Below are 19,204 nucleotides of genomic sequence, written 5' to 3'. Positions count from 1 at the left end.
GAACTGGCAGCATTGGATGGACTGGACTTGATATACAAGACATGTTTTATTGGATTTGGGTTCAGGATGAGTAATATCACTCCGTATTCCAGGAAATGACTGCTTACTCTCATCAAATGAGGTTGGGCATCAACATAAACGTAGAGGAACCCAGGATGCCGTTGCCTATGCAGTGGCAAACCTCACAATGCTGATGTTCAATGGTAAATGAGAAAACTGTTTATGTTCATGCTTCATGTTGCCAGGCAGTGAGCACAGGACCAACCACAGGACAATGGGCTTTTAGGCCTCAAAACATCTCTTGCTGATTGTTTGGTCTGGGACTTTCACACTAGGTGGAGGCCATTTTGTAGTGCTCTGGTACAACTCATTCCGTTCCTTCTGGTAAAAAGGAGAAGACATCGGTCATGTTGACAAGTTAAGGCCATCTGCAGCTTTCTAAATGTCTCCTGAAATTATATCTGTGTTCTTGAGATGTGGTACTGGGGTAACATGGCAAACCTTTCCAAGCAGAGATGTACTGATGTGCAATCCTATTCAACCTATCCTAGTAGCAACACTGACCCATACCAAATGTGAAACTAGCAGAAAAACAGACAGAAAAAATAAAGAGGGAAAATTGTCTGTGGCCGCCATCAATAAAACCAATCCTGTAAAGGAGGTTTTTGTATCTTATCCCCTCTAGTCCAACAGTTCATAGTCTTATTAACATCAAAGTTACTGAAACTGATTTAACAACCTTTTCTAGTTAACTGACCTCCTCTTTGGTTTTTCAGTTTCCTTTGATATTAAAGAGTTCTGAGAGTAAAATGTGGTTTGTATACAAATAAATAAATTAGGTTGCAATCTACCAAAAACATATTTCACCGCCAATGCTTGAACTTGATCTTCAAAAGAAGTGAAAGATTAAATATGCAAAAGATAATTGAAAAAAAAACAAAAACATGAAGTTTACTCAAACCACAAAAATGACACTAAGTATTCCTAAGGTGTGTACTTTCAAATAAAATTTCCAGTCATGACTGCAGTATGTTGCATTGTTGGATCTATGTAATGAAATTTTGTCAAACATTTCAACTCCTTACTGCAGTGAATTACAGTTATAAAGCAACATTTTCAAAAAAGTCATAAAGAGTTAAGATATTATTTTCTAGAGCACTCACCATCGTCCTGACTTCCTGTCTGAGCATGTGGAGTGTCTGGTCCAGTTTGTGAGAGAGCTGCATGCTGAGAGCTCAGAAGCAGTCGCTAGCTGACAAAGCCGTGGCAGCAGGCTCCTCTTGGAGTTCTGCAGCTCTCTGATGCCAACAGTGTGATTAAAAACAGCCGTTTACATGATGTCATATTCACACCTTTCAGTCAAATTTTCAAAGCAAAATTTTAAAGACTTTCCTAAATTAAAAAATCTGAGATATGGGTAAAATCTCCTGAACACATTGTGTTTACATGACAGGGTGCAGGCAGTTGTGTGTGTGATACCTGATACCTCCTCAGTCAAAAGTGAGCATATAGCAGCAGGTGTGTTACTGGATCCCATCTCCTCCGAGTTCTCACCTGTTCCTCAGGATGACTGAACTGGCTTTGTGCTTCAAGTCCTCCCCCGTCGTTATACAGAACCTGCAGGTCCGTGTCAGTTCCTAGTGACCCAGCTGCTTCTAGAACCCGCTCTGTCCGATGAGGTCATGTGATCCTCTGTAGATCAGGCTCTGTCTTCTGAGCAAAGCTTACTTGCGACACATGGGCTGAGAAGCGTAGAGTGGCAAAGTCAGTGAGGTTTCCTGTTATATTAATGAAATTTTTATTTCTGACACAAAAACTGATATACTTAAAATATCTTCATCTATTATTCAACATGTCAGCAGCTTGCTGGCAAGTTGTTGGGCAGAGGTATCGCTCAGGTTACCCCGTCTCCTAATCATCATTCTGCTTACAAAAGCTCCTACTTTATCACTGTGCAGGGCACATCCGTGAATCTTTAGGACAGTGGCGCATGTTAGCAGAATTCCCTTAAGCCCATTTAATCATCACTATAGTGTCATTACCTCACCTGATGCAAACATAAAAAAATTTGATCCTGTGCTTTAGGACTGCAAAGCAACCCAGTGAGTCTGGCAAATAGTTAACTAGTTTGTACATTAAAGTCAGTAGACAGATTTAACAAATCTTTGCTTGAGTTATCTAAAGACTTGAGAAGAAAACCCAAATAAACTTTTATACAAACCTGATTGTGCTTTTCCACCTCTTAAAGTCTTCCCCTTCCAGTAAGTTCAATGTCTGATATGTGGACTTAGTTGTACTCCTGTTTCCATAGAAACTCCACAGACTCATTACAAGAATCCTTCGCGTCCATTTGGCACTCAGCCTGTTCACCCCCCACATTCAGCCCTGAACTTTCACTTCTCCTCCCCACAGCTTTTCTTTTCCACTGGGGCATTCTTTCTCCACTTCAGTAAAATGTTCAGATCTCACAATAGATCAGTTTTTATTCCCACAAAGAAGTCCAATGCTTCAAGTTCAAAGACAATTGCAAAATTGTAATAATAAACTATGTCACTTTTCTCTCTCAAGTATATACGGTTATAAAAATTTCAAATCTGCTTGCATTCCAAGTAGGGGGTCTTCTGCAAAGTGCACAATTATCAAAAAGGCCATAAGTTTGTAACTGTCAACAAAACATAAAAAAGAATTAAGTTTTGATTCCTTGCTTTGCTCCACAGCAAGTCAATATCTACAAAAACAAAAACAGGAAAGTTTTACAATTACTTTTCTAACCATCATTCCTATGTTTTAAGAACTAGAATGTAGTAAATTCTGGTCAGAGTCTTTACCTCATGGGTGTCCATGGTCACCTCCATTAAGGCCAAAGAATAAATGCCAAAGAGAAAAATAAGAAAAGGAACAAAAACTGAAGGGGGATTTAGGTTTTTTGGAAGATGACAAAAAGGAGAGAGAAGAACAAAAGATGTCAAATAGGCACAACATCAGCACAGTAGCTTCAGTGCCTGAGAAAAATCTTTACACAATTTGAACATAATTTTAGATTTAATCTGTTACAACCACAAACTTTAATGTCATTTCCTTGGATTTTGTGTACTTTACTAACACACAGTGGTACGCATTTGGAAAGTGGAAAGGAATTTAGACATATTTTTAAAAATTTGTTTTAAATTAAAAAAAATAAAATAAAATTGTGTGTGGTGCATTTTTATGGTGGCTTACATGCAAAATCTTACATGTGCAGAAAACTAACACTGTGCATTACCCCAAAACACCATTAATGGACAAGAAAGTCAATCGAAATTTGGATCAAATTAAATGCATCCTTAAATATGAGAGGCAAAGACTTGAGACTTTGGTGAAGATTTCTTTTTCAGCAGGTCAGTGGCCCTAAAATTACAGCCAGAACTACATTATTACATATAATCATTTTGAGCTAACGGGTTAAAATATTAAAATGTGTGGCTGTGCCTCATCAAAATGTTAAACCATAATAGGGGTATAAGGACCTGAGAAAACCACAGTAAAAACTGCAAAATTGTTTAACACACTTGCTTCACCAGCCATGGCAGAAAGTATCCTCAAAAAATCTGAACTTGTACCTTTTCTTCTATTTCCTTTATTTGTCTCTTTTGCAAGTCAATCCTGTCCTCCAACTCTCTAATTCTCTGCAACACAAAGACAAAAGCAGTTAGCTGGTCAAAATATCTTAAAATATTAACATGAATCCATTTAAAATCATAACATCTAATTATTATTCTTTATTTTAAAGGTGCTGGATAAAAATGAGCATCTACAACATTTACACAGTAGACGGAATAGTGAAGGTGATGCACTTTTCTTTGTCCCAGGCAGTAGAATCTATACTTAATGGGTATCTATATGCTTCAGACCTATTTGTTTAGACATTAAGAGTGAGTTAGTATTATACATTTATGATGTATTAGTGCTCAAAGTGTTCCTTTGTTAGATTTTGTCATGGTAATGAGTCTAAGTACAACAGGTTTGAATGACCTCTAAGGTGTTGATGTGATTAATGAATAACAGGTGCACAAAAACAAACACAAAAGTGAGTAAATCTAAAAAGGTGCTGCTTTAGTGGGAGAATACTACTAGGAGTGAGGCTATTAAATTCACAATGAAACACACACAGTCACACATTAATAACTTGAGTCTGTCTCATCTTTTGCTCTTCCATTTCAGACAGAGTTACAGGAAGAACACAGAGGGATACTGCATCTTTTTCAAAGCACCAGAGCTCTGGTGGCATCAGAGGTTTCAGACAGTTATCAGGGATCAGACTGAGGACAGGCAGGACTCGACAACCTGACCGGGTTTGGTTTGAGCCTTACCTGCTGGGCCTGCTGAAGGAGCTCCATGCGCTCCTGTAAGATCTGACTGTCATACTGCCGGCTCTGCCGGAGAATCTGACGGCGCAACTTGTCCACAGCTAGCCTCAGCTCCTCCCTCTGCCTGTCTGTCAGCGACTCGGCCACCGCCTGGCATGCCGGCTGCTCCTGCTGCAGAGCGCTATACAGCGTGGCCTCCAGCTCCTCGATCCTCTGCACAACCAGCCACGTCCACACAGGTACAAAAACACACATACCGGCAGGGGTGCACATGCACATGCACAGAAACAAACAGGCATGCACATGGCAGGCACAGACAAACGGAAACCCAGATTGCACAGAAACACACACGCACATACACACAGCACTGTGACCATGTTAGATATAGGGAACACCGTTCCAGCTAATAGTGCTTCCTGTTTAGATTTGAACACTTATGAAGCAATCCTTTTATTAACATTAACTGTTTACATACTCATTCTTCACTAGGACAGTCCCAGTTTACAGTAATACAATAAAACAAAGGAAAAAACATCAAATAAAACCTTAAAATAAAAAAGTGAATAAATAAAATGGTTAGAACATGGAGATTGACTGAAGTCTTCACTTCTCTTAAATAAATGTGTAAGTAAATTAAAAGAGAACATGGGTTTAGCTTCTCTGTGTTAATAAATTCATTTTCTCTTGAATTAATTAACCTCTGGTTGAGAAACACTTAACAATAAAATACCTTAAAACAATAATAGTAATAAAACATATGCAGCTTAGATGATGGACAGGGATTAAGTGGGTAAAAGGCCTTCATCTAAGAGAAAAATCAGATCAGGCCAGAAGCATGTAATTACCCCAACCAACTGAGTGTCCTAGACCAATCACAGAATTTGGGACTTATGTTGTAAAAGATGCAGTATCCCAACACAATGTGAGAAATGTTATTTCTATGAAACATGTTGCATTCATGACAATTAATGGGCTCCTCAGTGTTTATGTTACATGCTGAAATGACAATGTTGTGCCCTTACATGTTTTAACCAGTTTATAGCGCAATGACGCTCTTCACACAGCTTTCATCAAATTATCCAAGTTTTTAATTTAATTTACTAATAAAAGTATTACTACTGCAGGTGTAACCAAAACGGCATGGTACACCTACTGGACTCGTACCATGTAAGCCTGATCCAATGCTTGCTTCCTGTAATCCAGCTCCTCTTCAAGGAATCCCTTCTGCTTACTGAACAACTCCTGCAACAAAACAACAAAATACAGTACTCAAAATAATGAGCATCCTCAATGTAATACTGGAAGTCAATATAAATATGAAAAAAATTACTAATGGTAAGTTAGTTTTATGAATTTTTATCACTCTAGAAATTTAATCTAATGATTATGGCTTTGAATTATAACATGGGTAACAGTTGAAAAACAACAGAAGTCTGAATTTGTTTCATACTTTGTCGTTTTCAAGGTCGATCATCTTCTGAGTCAGTGCTGCCTCAGTGCTGTCTACCTGCTTCAACCACTGTGCATCAAAAGACAAAGGCGATTATTAAACTTAAATACTTTTTAAAATAGGTTTATCAGCAGGTTAATGTTACAATTGCAGTACCGCAACTGTCCACAGAGTGTCACCAAAAACGCAACAAGTCAGAGAGGCTTTGATTCACCTTTTCACAGAGCGAGATCACAGTGCCAGCCTGGATCACTGCCACCTGCTCCTCATTTCTGAGGTTCTGCAAAAATTTAAAGGAAGATTTATGAGAAATATGCAGACTGATCATTAATGCTAGCTTTAAAAATACAATAATGATCAAACTAACTCCATTGTCTCCCAGAATATCCAGCTTTTTCATCAACTCGGGAATGATTACATCCTGCACAGAAAGAAAATGTGGAAATTTACTATTGCCTAACGATAGGATTGAAGGTAAAAAAAACAAAAAAACTTTTTTAGATGGGCGAGTTACCTTCACTCCCTCCTGGTGGCAGTAGGTCTGCAGGGCACTGCTGCTATTCTCAGGGAATGCCGACATGTGGAGATTGAGTGCAGGAGATCTGCGTTCCCTCTCCTTGTAAAAACAGATACCATCTCAAAACTAAATATATGTTTTTGAAAATTGCCATACAGTAATAATTTATAAATCCTTACTGTCTGGCAGTAATGATTTATAAATTGATTGTGTTGCATAATTAAATGAATAAAATCGATAATATTCAATGTGAAAAGAGAATGCAGTGAGATGGAAGGGAATGAGGATTTACTTACATGACAGTGAAACTACTGGTCAGGATCTGCCAAAACGATGGAGGTAAACTCAAACAAATCGACAGGGATGCATGCTAAAAACTGAAAACTAAAAATGCAATCTGACATTTCTTTCCTACTGCCAGGTAGAACTGCTGCACAAAAACAAAATAATTTGTAATAAAATATAGTGATGCAATTATATTTACCTCAACAGACAAATATCAGACTTACTCAGCCTAATCCTTACAAAATACAAAATCATTCTAGTGTCGCAATCATCCTTTTATAGTTAAAATACAAGTTTTACCTATTAAAATTTTTTATTAAGAATAGAAGCATGCACATAAAAAATGACAAACTCAACGTTTGAAATGGATGGTGAACTTAAATATCTTTTATTTCTTTAGAAAATAATATTTATCTTCACATATAAAACAAGGACAAAAACAAATCCAGTTGATTGGATGGGTATGCAAACAGCTGCCATGCAAAAAAAACAAAAAACAGGATAACACAGGAGAATACAAATAAGGAACAGTGAGGAACAGTATTGATAAAAGTTATGCATGCATGTCTGATGGGTCACTGTATGTATGTTTTGCGCCTGGAACTGAGATTGTTATTATCGCCTGTTGCTGACAGTTTGATGGAGGGACAGTCTCTTACTTCCAGTTCGAGCACCCTGAATTCAAGCAGCTCATTTTGGTCCCTGGCGTCCTGAACTTCAGCCTGTAGCCGAGATTCAGCCTGCTGCAGTGCACAAATCTACAGACACAAAGGTTCAGAAATGTTACAGAACAAGGCGGATAAAGGTTTTCATAAAACCATTTACTTCTAAACATAAACAGTTTAAAAGTTAAACGAAATTTAAAGATGGTAAGAAGTTCTTGCAGTTCTTTGCTATTTTAATTACTTTCTTTTGAGAGCTTAATTATAGTTCCTTTGATCCAGTGAGGTCTTAAGCTATTTATGCTTAGAAAGGAAAGGAAAGGAAAGGAAAGGATTTCTACAAAAATCAGAGGTAATCTTCCTAAAGTAAGGCCACATTGCAGTATAGCGTTTGTTTTGCTACTCAAACTCTGAAATTTACTGCATTTACTGAAGAATAATCCTCAGTAAAAGAATCATCAACTGAACAGCTTATGCTCAGATAAGTGATTGTAGACTACATAATCTACCTTCTCGTGCAGATCCTGGTTGGTCCTGATCAAGTATTGCTTCTCCTCCACCCACTTTGAATCCTGCCATAACAACCAAGCACAACATCAGCAAGGAAGGACTTGGCAGCAGAGGGATTAAAATGTCCCCAGTGACTAAAGAACGAAGATGTCAGCAAACATCCCCAACAAAACCAAAACATTATGTTCAGTGCCATCGCAGATGCAACAAAAAGACAGGAGCAGAGTATGAGTAACACCAGTTTATTGATCCAGGCGAAGAAAACCCACTCTTGTGAAAACAGAAAATAGAGCTACATCCAACAAGAGTTCACAGTAAGAGAGAAACAGAAGGCAATCTGAGATGAAATACAGCAGAAAAGCAAATCGGAGGAACAGAGCTGCATCAAGCCACATTAGAACATGCAACATGCAGAAAAACAAGTATTTTGTTTTGGGTTTTTTTTACAATGAACTTTATTTAGACATCATGCTTATTTGTTTTTATAGTGCACCATTATATAGAATATCAAATAACTAACTTTTTTTAAAATAACCTTTGCATTTTCTTCTATCATGATTGTTTCACAAACAATGCAAACTAGGACACTATGACACTGAGATCCTCATCAATTCAAAACCAATTCAAGTCAATTTACCACAAGCAGAGCGTGCAGTCACAAAGCTGAGAACATGCAGGAGGTGTTATCACAAGATTCTGCGGAACACCTGGTCAACATAACGCCATCCCAGCAGCAGAGCAGCCAAACAGACATGCAGGAGGGCCAGCAAGAGCAGGACCACTAGGCTCCTGTCCCCATCCCCCGTCTTTATTACCTGTCCACTCTCTGCCAGGGCCTTCTCCAGGTCTACAATCTTTGCCTGGCAGCTGCTGAGCTCCATCTGGAGCTGCTCACGTGTCTGTGGGAGAATAAGCAGAATTTAAAAGTTTTGTTTATATCCACAAATCAAAACAGTAAAGGAAAAAAAGCAGATACATACTCTGGCCTCCCTTTCAGCATCTAAAGTTCCCCCACTCTGCTCCTGCAAGAGAGCATAAGCTCGCTGCAGAGCCTGGTACTCTCTGGTGAGCTGACGGAAACGGAGCTCTGACTCCTCACGGGAAACAGTCTGTCAAAAAAATGAAAAGGGTCAAACAAACACACTTAACAAATTTTAAATGTCTTTTTCTTGGAAGGCATTCACCAGTTATCAAGATGAGCCAAGGTTTAAAACTACTAAAACAATTCTTTCAATATTTATGCTTTTAATCAGATGTCGGAAAAAGAGTAAGGTAACAATCCCCCAGATATTGCTGTGCACTGCTAATCAGCTTGGCTGAAAAAATACTAATAGAAACTTACAAGGAATACAGATTCACCTGTTTGGTAATATTTCTCATCTTGAAAAGCACAGAAACAATGCAAAAACATAAAGAGAAATATCTATTACTCTTATAAAGAGCCTTAAACTTCAGGCAGGATTCTCATCAGTTAAGCTAACAGATCAAATACTACTTCTCATTGCAAATGACCTGAATAACTAACCGACTTATATCTGCAAATTATAGCTTTAATACACCGTAAAGAAAGCTGAACAAGTTTCATGCACAAGTGTAATACCTTGTGAAATAAGGTATTACAGCAATAGAAATTTCTTTTGCTTTTGTGTTCTACACAAAAGCCTTTATGTAGGGCTTTTTTTAAATATCTAAAACCTATTTAGATTTTTGCATCAATACTGTGACACCATGAAACCGTGGTACTTTTATTAAGAATATACCATGAGAATCCCGAACCGAACCATTGCCAATATTTCATTCAGTTGTTATAATTGAAGAGTATAATACTTTCTTAAGGCAGACAAAGAATTACCTCTTCTAAATCTTCCTCAGGTGTGGCAGGTGTGCGGTCAGTCAGGTCAGTGTTAAAAGACGTAAGTGATGAGGTCTCAGAGTCTATTGATTCCTCATCAAATCCAAAATATGTCTCCACAACATGCCTCTGTGGGAAAAGTATGAGAGAGAATCTATATTGTGAATAAATCTTTCAAAACGTGTTATGTCTTTGTTAGCAACTTCTATCCATTTATTCATATTTTGTCCATTCAATACTATAATTTCTAGCAAATCAGACAAACTGAATCCTTATTTGCATAACTTCTGTTCTTACCATCATGTTTATAAGTCATCTCCTGGCAACCAGAAAAATAAAGGCAAACTAAGGCACAAAGACAAATGAAGGAGGAGAAGTAGAGGGTAAGAAGGATGTATTCTGTCATGATCCAAAACGACAGCACCAACACTAAATGGAAAACGAAACGTCCTCAGAAGTCATCTGTTATTTCCTGGACTACAGCAGCTACTCTGAATACTATCCAAGGCTTCAGTGATGTTCGGAAGATTAAATCTGCTTTTCTCACACTCCCACGCAAAATGGAAAAACAGACAATGGAGCTTCTGGCTACTGTCAAATCACTCCAAAAAAGCCAAAAGTCAGCAGCTGGGTTTTTCTCCCTCGCCTGGAGTATTAGGCATGTGTTCTATATTCCTAAAAATTTGCACAATGGTCCAAGTTTCTGTCTAAAAATCCAAGCGACTGTGTCCAACTCTTGTCTAGTTGTTCAAGCTAAAAACCTATCTGTGAGGAGAGATGGAGAAAATACAATGTAGCAGGAGACTCCTCCTCCCAGCAGCATCCATGACTTTGAAATGTCCCTTGACAGATTAGTTCAAACAAGCCCAGTCATATGCACTGCACGTCAAAGCAATTAAATTTTCCAACAGCTTCACCTAAATCAAAAAAACTTACTACCTGGTTTCTCCTTTAAAAGAAAAACCTACTTGATTTCCTAAACAGCAATAAATAAACAGAAACTAAAAAAAGACTAAAATAATTTTTATTCAGCTGTGAAGATTATTCAAGCAGGAGTGTATCCTTATGTTGTTTCTATTGTCCCTGGAGCCTAATTAGTCAGAAACACACACCGAGTACTAACTGAAGAAATACTTAAGGATCTGTCAGCCACAGATAGGAATAGTTGCTTAGTGACACACTGTTGGCTTACGGCTGTGGTAAAGCAATATTAAAACATACTTTGGGCAGTTTGGTTGCTTTCCGTCGGTTTTTCTTGTTCATCACTAATCGGTCACGTTCCTGAAAAAAAAAAACCCACCAAAAAGTTTGTCAAAATCTGACTCCAAACTCAGACAACACTGGAATGTAAATCAAAGAATGGCCACTCATAAGTATACAATACATAATAAAAAAGTATTCATTAGATATTTCCCAAACTACAGGGCAGTGAAATAAAAATAGCTGTTTGACTTTTCGTGTTGAAAGATACTTAAAGAACAGGCAGCAACCTTTAAAAACAGAGACATTCACTGCTGATAACAGAGTAAAAACGAGTCACATTTCAGTCAGGGCACAAAACACTAACTGGTTTGGGAGTGCGGCCCATTACTCTCTAATATGGGTAAGTGGGTCAAATTGAATTAAAGTTAATGGATATGCACTGTACTTTTTACATGACACATCTAAAAATATGGATGGAATGAATGCATCCGGATGGAGAATACATTAAAAGTACATCACAAAAAGTTGTTACATGTGTACTTTATATATAAAAATAAAGAAATATATTGCTAAACCAGTTCATTTTAACCATATTAAATAAATGAAAGTCAGAAAAACATAACCTGTGTTAGTTCTTCAATAATGCCACGCTGCTCAGCAACCTGCAGCTTGAGAAACTCCACTTCCTGTTCCTCGTGGGCGTGACTAAGGTCTGTCAAGGAACTTGGTCGCTTTAACTGAGGCTGAGTGGTTTGGTGCTGTGAGGGTGGCCGAGAGGAAGAAGCCTTTTCCTTCTGCGGACAGAATGAAGAGCCAAATCAGGTTTTATGCTGTTCCTTTAACTGCCACTAGAGGTCCTGTTTCCTATGGGACAAAAAATTTTCTAATACCATTAATACAATGATGTGGAAAAATTACAGTTAGGTTACATCTGCTAGTTGTATTGCTATATGTTTATTCTAAGTTCTGTATATTCCCACCAAGTTAAAGCTGTTTGGGTTACATGCACAAGGTTGGACGTTGTTTTTCCCCAGCTGCATGGGAACCAGTCTGATTCCAATGCTTTGGATCCCTTATCCCTTTGTACAAAACTCATGTGTTGTTTCTGCCTGGCAGAGCTTTCCGTTTCAGACTTGCTTCATTATTGATTGTCCTGTGAGCTCTCTGAGTTGTGCACAATTCATGAATAAACCTGATTGAGTGATTTTACCTGAACAGTGCTTGGAAATAGTTTTTATCCACGACAACAATCATACAGCTTACCCATGTGACATCATTGCTTAGGGCTCACAATGGTATTTCACTGAGTGGCAGAAAAGAGCTCTGATAATGATCACAGACTGAATGAGGAACTCAAAAACAGAAAAGTGAGGCGTGCTCCTGGGCATTAGCAGTGAAAAATGCACAAAAATTTAGATTATTATGATAACATACATTAAACTCTGACTGATGATGTTAACAAACCCCCATAGCTGACAGTATAACTACACTGCTTAGAGTAATTTAGAGAAGTAGCCCATTTAATAATGGTTAAGTTTTATTTTTAGAGCAGCTGTTGTGGTTGTGAGATTCTGACTGTAGGCAGTGACAGATGCATTCCCAAAACAATTGATTAAATTTTAAAAACTTTGTTTTGTCACTTCTTTACTATGCTCATAGTAATTATCTCAAAAAAGCATAATAAATCTGTCATAAAAATATAAAATAAGATATTTAAAGCATAATGTCTACAATATAGATCAGAAATAAGAATTAAAGAGCAGAATATTGCATGCTTCACTCCACTGCATCCAAAGGTGTGTATTACACTTACTAATCCAAGTATTGGACAATGAAAACCTGTATAATGATGCACTCTACACACTGTTTACGAGCTAATTAGAAGGCCGAGTGAAGTTCGGAGGTCTGTCGATGCTAACTCTGCAGAAAGCCACAGACCTCTGTGGACTCTGCTGACCGCTGTGATTTTATTTAGCTTAGAACTTCATGATTGAGTTGCTGTTATTTCCAACACTTCCACTTTGTTGTAACACTGCTTACAGTCGACTGAAATATTTAGTAGTAAGTTTCCAAATGGGTTTACTGCACAGTTGGCATCCTGTCCCAGTACAATACTGGAATCCACTAAGCTCCTGAGAGCACCTGCCTTTTCACTAATGTTCATGAAAGCAGTTTGCATGAATAGGTGCTGGATTTTCTGAACATGAGGCAATGGAAGTGACCAGAACACCTAAATTCAATGATTTGGACCTTCAACTAGAAAGAGGTAAAGTGAGAAAATTCAGACAGTGTCAACTCACCATCTCTGCATTCTCTCGACTCAAGTTCTTGAGTTTCTCCTCCATTCGCTGTAACGTTTGTAAGAGGTCATCGTTCTTCTTGGACAGCCGTTTATTCTTCTCAAACATGGGCTTCATTTGGCTCTCTGCCTCTCGCACCCGCTTCAGCTGAACAGAGGAAGGAAACAGGGTGGGGAAACAGTAATCTTAAGTCTTGACCTCTGCTGACTCAGAATTCCAACATGTTCAGGAGGGCTAAAAATAAAGTTAAATGTTTCAAAACAATATGTATAAAGAAAATGTTTCCTTTGATCGTATATATAACTGCAAGGGTGTTTCTCACTAGTTCATTCCTCTCATCTGCCAGAAGTGCATTTCTGTCCTCCAGCTTCCTAATGACTGAGTGGAGCTCTGCAATCTTCAGCTGGAATCTCCTCATGTCCCGCTCGTCCACCTCCTGTTGGGCAGGAGGGAGAGGGGAGAAAAAGGAAGACAACAACTGAAAAAGGGGACACATGCAGGCCAGCAGATAATGGAGGTGGACAGGAAGGAGGATAGGATGAAAGATGAGTTGACATTTTAACGGTGTGAATGTAAATGTGTGAGAAAACAGTCAACATGTTTTAACTGTGGATTAACTTTGAACGGTGGGACAACTCTGCCAATACGTAAAGACACTTTGCACCTAGACGATACAAACATCCCTTAAACATTTATATTACAGATGTGCTGATTCCTATAATGTACTGAAAGAAGGTAATATAATGACCAATAAGGGTTTAAAATGTTTAGTGATTCAACGGTTCTTCCTAACAATGCTGACAATGCTTGTGCACGTGTATGGTTTCAGCTGTGTGTCTGTGCAGTCCTACCTGGTTATTAAGCAGGTCTGGATTTTCTCCCAGGCCAGGCACCACCTCTCGCTTGGGGCTGCCGTGGTTGTACTTCTCAGCCTCTCGTACCTGTCCCAGTTGTTCATCCAGGGCTTCCTTTTGAAGCTGGAGCTTCTGGGCATAGCCAGCCTGCAGCCCCAACTCCCTCTCCAGAGTACACACCACCCGGTCCTTTGCCTTTAACTCATCCATCTATGAAAAGCATTGAACAGGGACACAAAACACTTAGAAAGTGAATCAAAAAAACACTTTGTTTCAGAAAGTTTTGTTTAGGACTTGTTAATGATTTTGTTTTATTTATTTTTTTATATTTTGGCACTATTGGCCATTCTAAACAGTAGTTCAATAAAAGCACCCGCTCTACTAACTGATCCACCCAGACCACCTTACATTTTCTTTTACATAAAGGAATAACTAACTTTTACATAAACTGCACACTGACCATTCTAAACACAAGTAGCAAAATAAGAGACCATAAATCCTTTTGCTTTAGCTTTGACTAATTTTAGAGCCTTGTTTGTGTCTGGCATTGTGAACTATCTGACTTCCCTCCGTATTTTGTTCTTTAACACCAGTGTTTCCTGTGTTCATCTGACAATGAGTCATTCTGCTTTCCTTTAGTGTTGCTCAAACATTCCTATATTAACAATGATGACTGTTATAATAGTCCTGCAACATTTAGGGTTGTTAATGAGTAACTGACACAGGTGTGCAGGCTTCTGTTCTTGGAGATAGGGACAGCATGGTGAATATAAACTCACAGCAGACAATTGGTCTCCAACCTTCACACAACATTCAAAAGATAAGCTCTAAGCTGGGACTAAACTTCATCAGCAGAACAGGTCAGTTTGAGACGACTCTCAATGATATTCAAATATACTCAGGATATGGTTGGACAATAAAAGTGCAGATACTACATATTATGAGTGTTACAACTACAGGAATCAGGATATAAGTATTGATGCTAGACTTTTTGGCTTTATTTTAATCATATGGCTGTTTAATACTCTTTTATTCATAGCACAGTATCTAATTCTCATAAATTATAGTTTTGATGATACAGCTTTCAGTAAATAACTGGAAATTAATGGTATAATCCTTTAAGAATTAGGAATGATAGATTTGCTTTTTAAATTTCAAAATAAAATGTCATTTATGACAAAGTTTTTTAAACAAAAATATGGAAAATTGTTTTAAACTTCACAATCTTTGCTGCAGAGCATTTGTAGGAGAACATTTGTCCTCCTACAAATGTTATAATTTGTAGGAATGATAACATGGATTCCTAAGTGTAACAGTAAGTGTAGATAGCCATACGATTGGTTATTTTTTATTGTGAAAAAAGTTTATATGTTCTTGTTTTGTCTCCAGGTTCCTCCCTAAGTTCAAATACATGCAGGTTAGCTTAACTGTTATGTCCCAAAGAGCAAACATGTCCATGTAAACATGAATGGTAATCTGGCTCTATGGACAAGCCCTTCAGGCTCTAAGATCCCATACGGTGCCTAAGGTCATAGCTAATGTGAAGTAAAATAACAAGGACATTTACTGTTAATTATTTAAACTGTTTCTAATTTTGGACTTTGCTAGAAATTTTCTGAATATTTACATAACTTGGACTCTCTGAGTCTATATGTTATTCCTCTTTAACACAGTCTTACCAGCCTGCGAATGTCTTTCTCGCAATCCCGCTTAATGCGATGAACTTCATCCTGGTGTTGTTGGTAAGCTGTGCGTAGATCAGCTGCTTTAGCTTTATCAGCTTGCAGAGCATTTGCCAACGCCTCCTCAGCCTGCTTCCTGGCTGTTTTTTGCTCCTGAATCTAAAACATAAAGACCCGCACACATAAATTAATATACAAAAAATTTTAAAGTATAAATAACCCAGACAGAGGTTCATATATTTATAAATACTTGTCATCCCATTAAAATGCTGTAATGGTTAATGCTCTGTTTGTCTAGAAAACACAAAGTAAAACAATAACTTGGCATGCTTTCCAACTTGCTTCCTGTTTTTCAGCAACAAATTTACAAAAGGTGTCTGAAGTATCACAAGAATGTTGACACACCCGCACACATTCACACATTTATTCCATGTAGCTTAATAATTACTTAAATAAACAGAGCCAACAAAGCTACACAAAATCTGTTGGGCATTTATGATTTCAAAAACCACAGAGAATGAACAAATAATGAAAACTCTGGAAAACTAATAATTTGTATCCCCACATTAGACCTGCGCAAGGTATTTATGGCACATAAAAAATGCGATATCCATGTTCATTGACAAATTATTAGGAAAAATGATAACAATCTGCAGTAAAATTGGATATGTTGTACAGACTTTACATAGCACCGTGTTCCTAATAATTGTGGTCCTGATTCCCATTTAGTCAAATTCTTTCAATAGAACAAATTTTCATCTCTGACCATAACATAACTCTTGCTTATTGGAGTCACACTGAATTACAACAGGCAATGAGTAGATTGTAGAAACTTAAAAGCTGGGCACTTAACATCGCAAAAGTGTTTAAGAATTGACTGGTGGTCAGTACAAAAACACCAAAACCAAAGAAATACAAACTGTGAAGAAAAATGAAAATATAAAGTTCTCTATCAGAGACACATGAATGAACCCACCTCCTGCTGAAGCTTTAGCCTCTCCCCATCAAAAGCTCTCCTAGCCTCCTCCCGAGCTTCTCCTAGAAGGGCGTTTTTAAGCTTGTCAGCTGCTCCATCTCTCAGTGCGTTTACAAGTCCCTGCAGCCTCTGCACCTCTGTGTCCCGGATCTTGATTGCCCGGGTTAGCTCAGCTTCATGCTGCCGCCCTAGAGCCTCGCGAGCAGACGATATTTCGCGTAGTTTTTCTTCGTGGAGTTTGGCACGCAGGTCAGTGAGTGCTACAGCGTGTTTGTGTTGTTCAAGCTCCCGGCCCTGTCGCTGTTCCTGCAGACGCTCTCGGAGCTTACACACCTGTGAGAAAGTGGAACACCAAAAACAATACTATTGCAGCCCAAACATCAAAACTGTTCAATTGCCATAATGTTTACTAAACTGTAAAGTGAAAGCCTGTCTTAAACATGTCTGCTGTAAGTGTGAAATCCATCTATGGAAAATAAGCATGTATATGTATTTAGTTGTTTTTCATCTTTAATTAAACAACATAGTTTTCACTTGTGCCAAACGCCCTGAGCAAACAAAAGTCATGTGAGGTTACAGACATTGTCCAAATAAAACAATGAAGGATAAAAACAGATCATGAAGGGAGTGTGCATGTCAGTAGGAGGATATAGTTACATAGAAGCAGTCCTTCCTCCTGGGAGAGATCCTGCAAGTGAAAGACACCTTTCCTTTGGAACTTTCTTTTGTTAGCAGAACTTGACATTGAAAACCAGGTTGGTCATAAACAAAGCTGTAAATATGTGCTGAGGATTTTCAGGGGCTTCAATGAATTCAGATTCAATGTAGAGGATTTTTGGTTTACCTGAACATCACTGATTATCAAACTACTCATTACAATGAGTTTATGAAAGGGAAGAAAAATATGCCATTAATAGCCTAAGAGAATGAGATTTTTAACAGAAAGTATTAAGGTGTTCAGTTATGCCAGTTGAATCTAGTTTAGTTGGCTGATTAAGTGATATTTCTGCAGGTTAAACATAGGATGACAAAAAAACCCTGAAATAAATAACTTGCCAATCATCACTTGACAATATGCTTCAGATTGTTATGTTTAAAAACAGGCTTCTGCATCCAGAAATTTCTGGAAAGGATTTTTATAAAGAATTTAACTTCTATACTTCTGTGTATATATATTGCTTTAAGCAAATCTAATCTTATAATTACCCCTTTCGACAAAAATGTTTTTTATCTGCCCAGTACACTATCAAACCCTGAATGGAAATATGCTGCCTCAGTGCATGTCCTTCATGGCACAACCCTGACTCATCTGTGGACAATGTGCTCTTGTTAGGGTTAAGGAGGAAAAGCCTTCACCTAGCAGAGCCACTAAAAGCTTTACTGGCATTGTGGTTTACAATAATTATATTGCTGGCTTTACTAAGAGTTATAGCACAATTTTCATGAGAATCAATAAAAAAAAGAAATTGTGCTATATAAGGATAGAAGGAAGCCGTGCAATTATTCTTTCCAGAGCTTCTTTTCCAGCTTTACTGTGTCTATCACAAATTTTGATATATTTATAACAATGAATGTCATAATAACATTAAGGTTATAATGATTTTGGTAATAGTATAATTTTACAGTAAACAGACAATTACTGTTTACTGGAAGTACTATGGAAGTGATAATTAAAAATCAGTTTGCTTCCTGATACAGACCCTTTCATGCATAGTGGTCACTACAGTGGACAGCTATCTAAAAGCCATTTTCTTGTGCTTCCTGTGGATTTTTATGTTATAAATGCACACAGACCACTGAAGTGGACACTAATGCATCATAAAATATACCATCAACTACTGGCCATCAGCTGCAAATGCAAGAAATTATTTTTGTTAAATACAATATGGCCGACAGACAAAAAAGCATGAGAACCGACCCGGTCCCTCCTTCTACTGTAGACGACTCTTGCAAATAAAAAAAATATTGTGACATCAGATAACCCCTAAGGAACAATACTACTGATGTATTTTTCAAATAACAACTTTGTATTTGGACAAAATTACAATTCATCAAATAAAAATAAAAAAATATATATATATATTTTTACAAAAAAAATGTTCCTACCTTTTTTTATGCCTTAAGAAAAATTTTTTTAAAATGGAAAAAAAATTCTGACACAAAGGATCATAATTCATGCATCAAAGGGTTAACTTACAAAGATAGTTATTTTCTACAGGGTTGATATCAGGCTATTACAGAAGCATGATGTTAGTCTGCTTTATCCATTCCAAAACCAGTTTGGGTGTATGTTTGTGATCATTATTAAGTTGGAACATCCAAATGTGCAGAGATGAAGAAATTGGAGGATTTCAAGGTTATAACTCATTATATAATTCACTTTGTGCAAAACACCAGTTTGATAGTTGGTTTGGTGTTCTTAGAACTAGAAGTCTTCTTAACTATCCGACCAAAAGGGTTTATTTATTATTAGGGGCGATTCAAAGTGTAAAAATTAAACAAATCTGTTATCTGTCGGCCTCCATTTTGTAACTACGCCTGACGTCAAATGCAGCTGGTACTGGAAC

General features: G+C 37.7%; 1 protein-coding gene across 8 annotated transcripts in view; it reads right to left on the bottom strand.

Annotated features, from left to right (window-relative positions):
• jakmip1 (janus kinase and microtubule interacting protein 1) overlaps window positions 1-19,204 on the bottom strand; it is a 40,417-nt gene that overhangs the window by 11,640 nt on the left and 9,573 nt on the right. For 2 of the 8 annotated variants that reach the window (XM_032554849.1, XM_032554851.1), the window contains exons 3-24: window positions 16,638-16,970; window positions 15,659-15,820; window positions 13,977-14,189; window positions 13,448-13,561; window positions 13,126-13,272; window positions 11,449-11,619; window positions 10,844-10,903; window positions 9,623-9,751; window positions 8,751-8,879; window positions 8,586-8,669; window positions 7,770-7,832; window positions 7,258-7,356; window positions 6,311-6,412; window positions 6,164-6,217; window positions 6,011-6,076; window positions 5,797-5,865; window positions 5,511-5,588; window positions 4,350-4,559; window positions 3,600-3,665; window positions 2,829-2,905; window positions 2,222-2,728; window positions 1,555-1,742 (exon numbers count right to left, since the gene is read on the bottom strand). In XM_032554849.1, the coding sequence (XP_032410740.1) occupies window positions 2,855-2,905; window positions 3,600-3,665; window positions 4,350-4,559; window positions 5,511-5,588; window positions 5,797-5,865; window positions 6,011-6,076; window positions 6,164-6,217; window positions 6,311-6,412; window positions 7,258-7,356; window positions 7,770-7,832; window positions 8,586-8,669; window positions 8,751-8,879; window positions 9,623-9,751; window positions 10,844-10,903; window positions 11,449-11,619; window positions 13,126-13,272; window positions 13,448-13,561; window positions 13,977-14,189; window positions 15,659-15,820; window positions 16,638-16,970 (2,400 nt within the window). In that variant the 3' untranslated portion in view covers window positions 1,555-1,742; window positions 2,222-2,728; window positions 2,829-2,854. The other 6 variants (XM_032554850.1, XM_032554852.1, XM_032554848.1 and 3 more) reach the window with 6 other exon arrangements.

The sequence above is a fragment of the Xiphophorus hellerii genome, chromosome 23 (assembly GCF_003331165.1).
Source record: "Xiphophorus hellerii strain 12219 chromosome 23, Xiphophorus_hellerii-4.1, whole genome shotgun sequence".
Taxonomy (NCBI): Eukaryota; Metazoa; Chordata; class Actinopteri; order Cyprinodontiformes; family Poeciliidae; genus Xiphophorus; species Xiphophorus hellerii.
The sequence above is the reverse complement of the archived record's forward strand: the minus strand, read 5'-3'. Positions and strand labels throughout refer to the sequence as shown.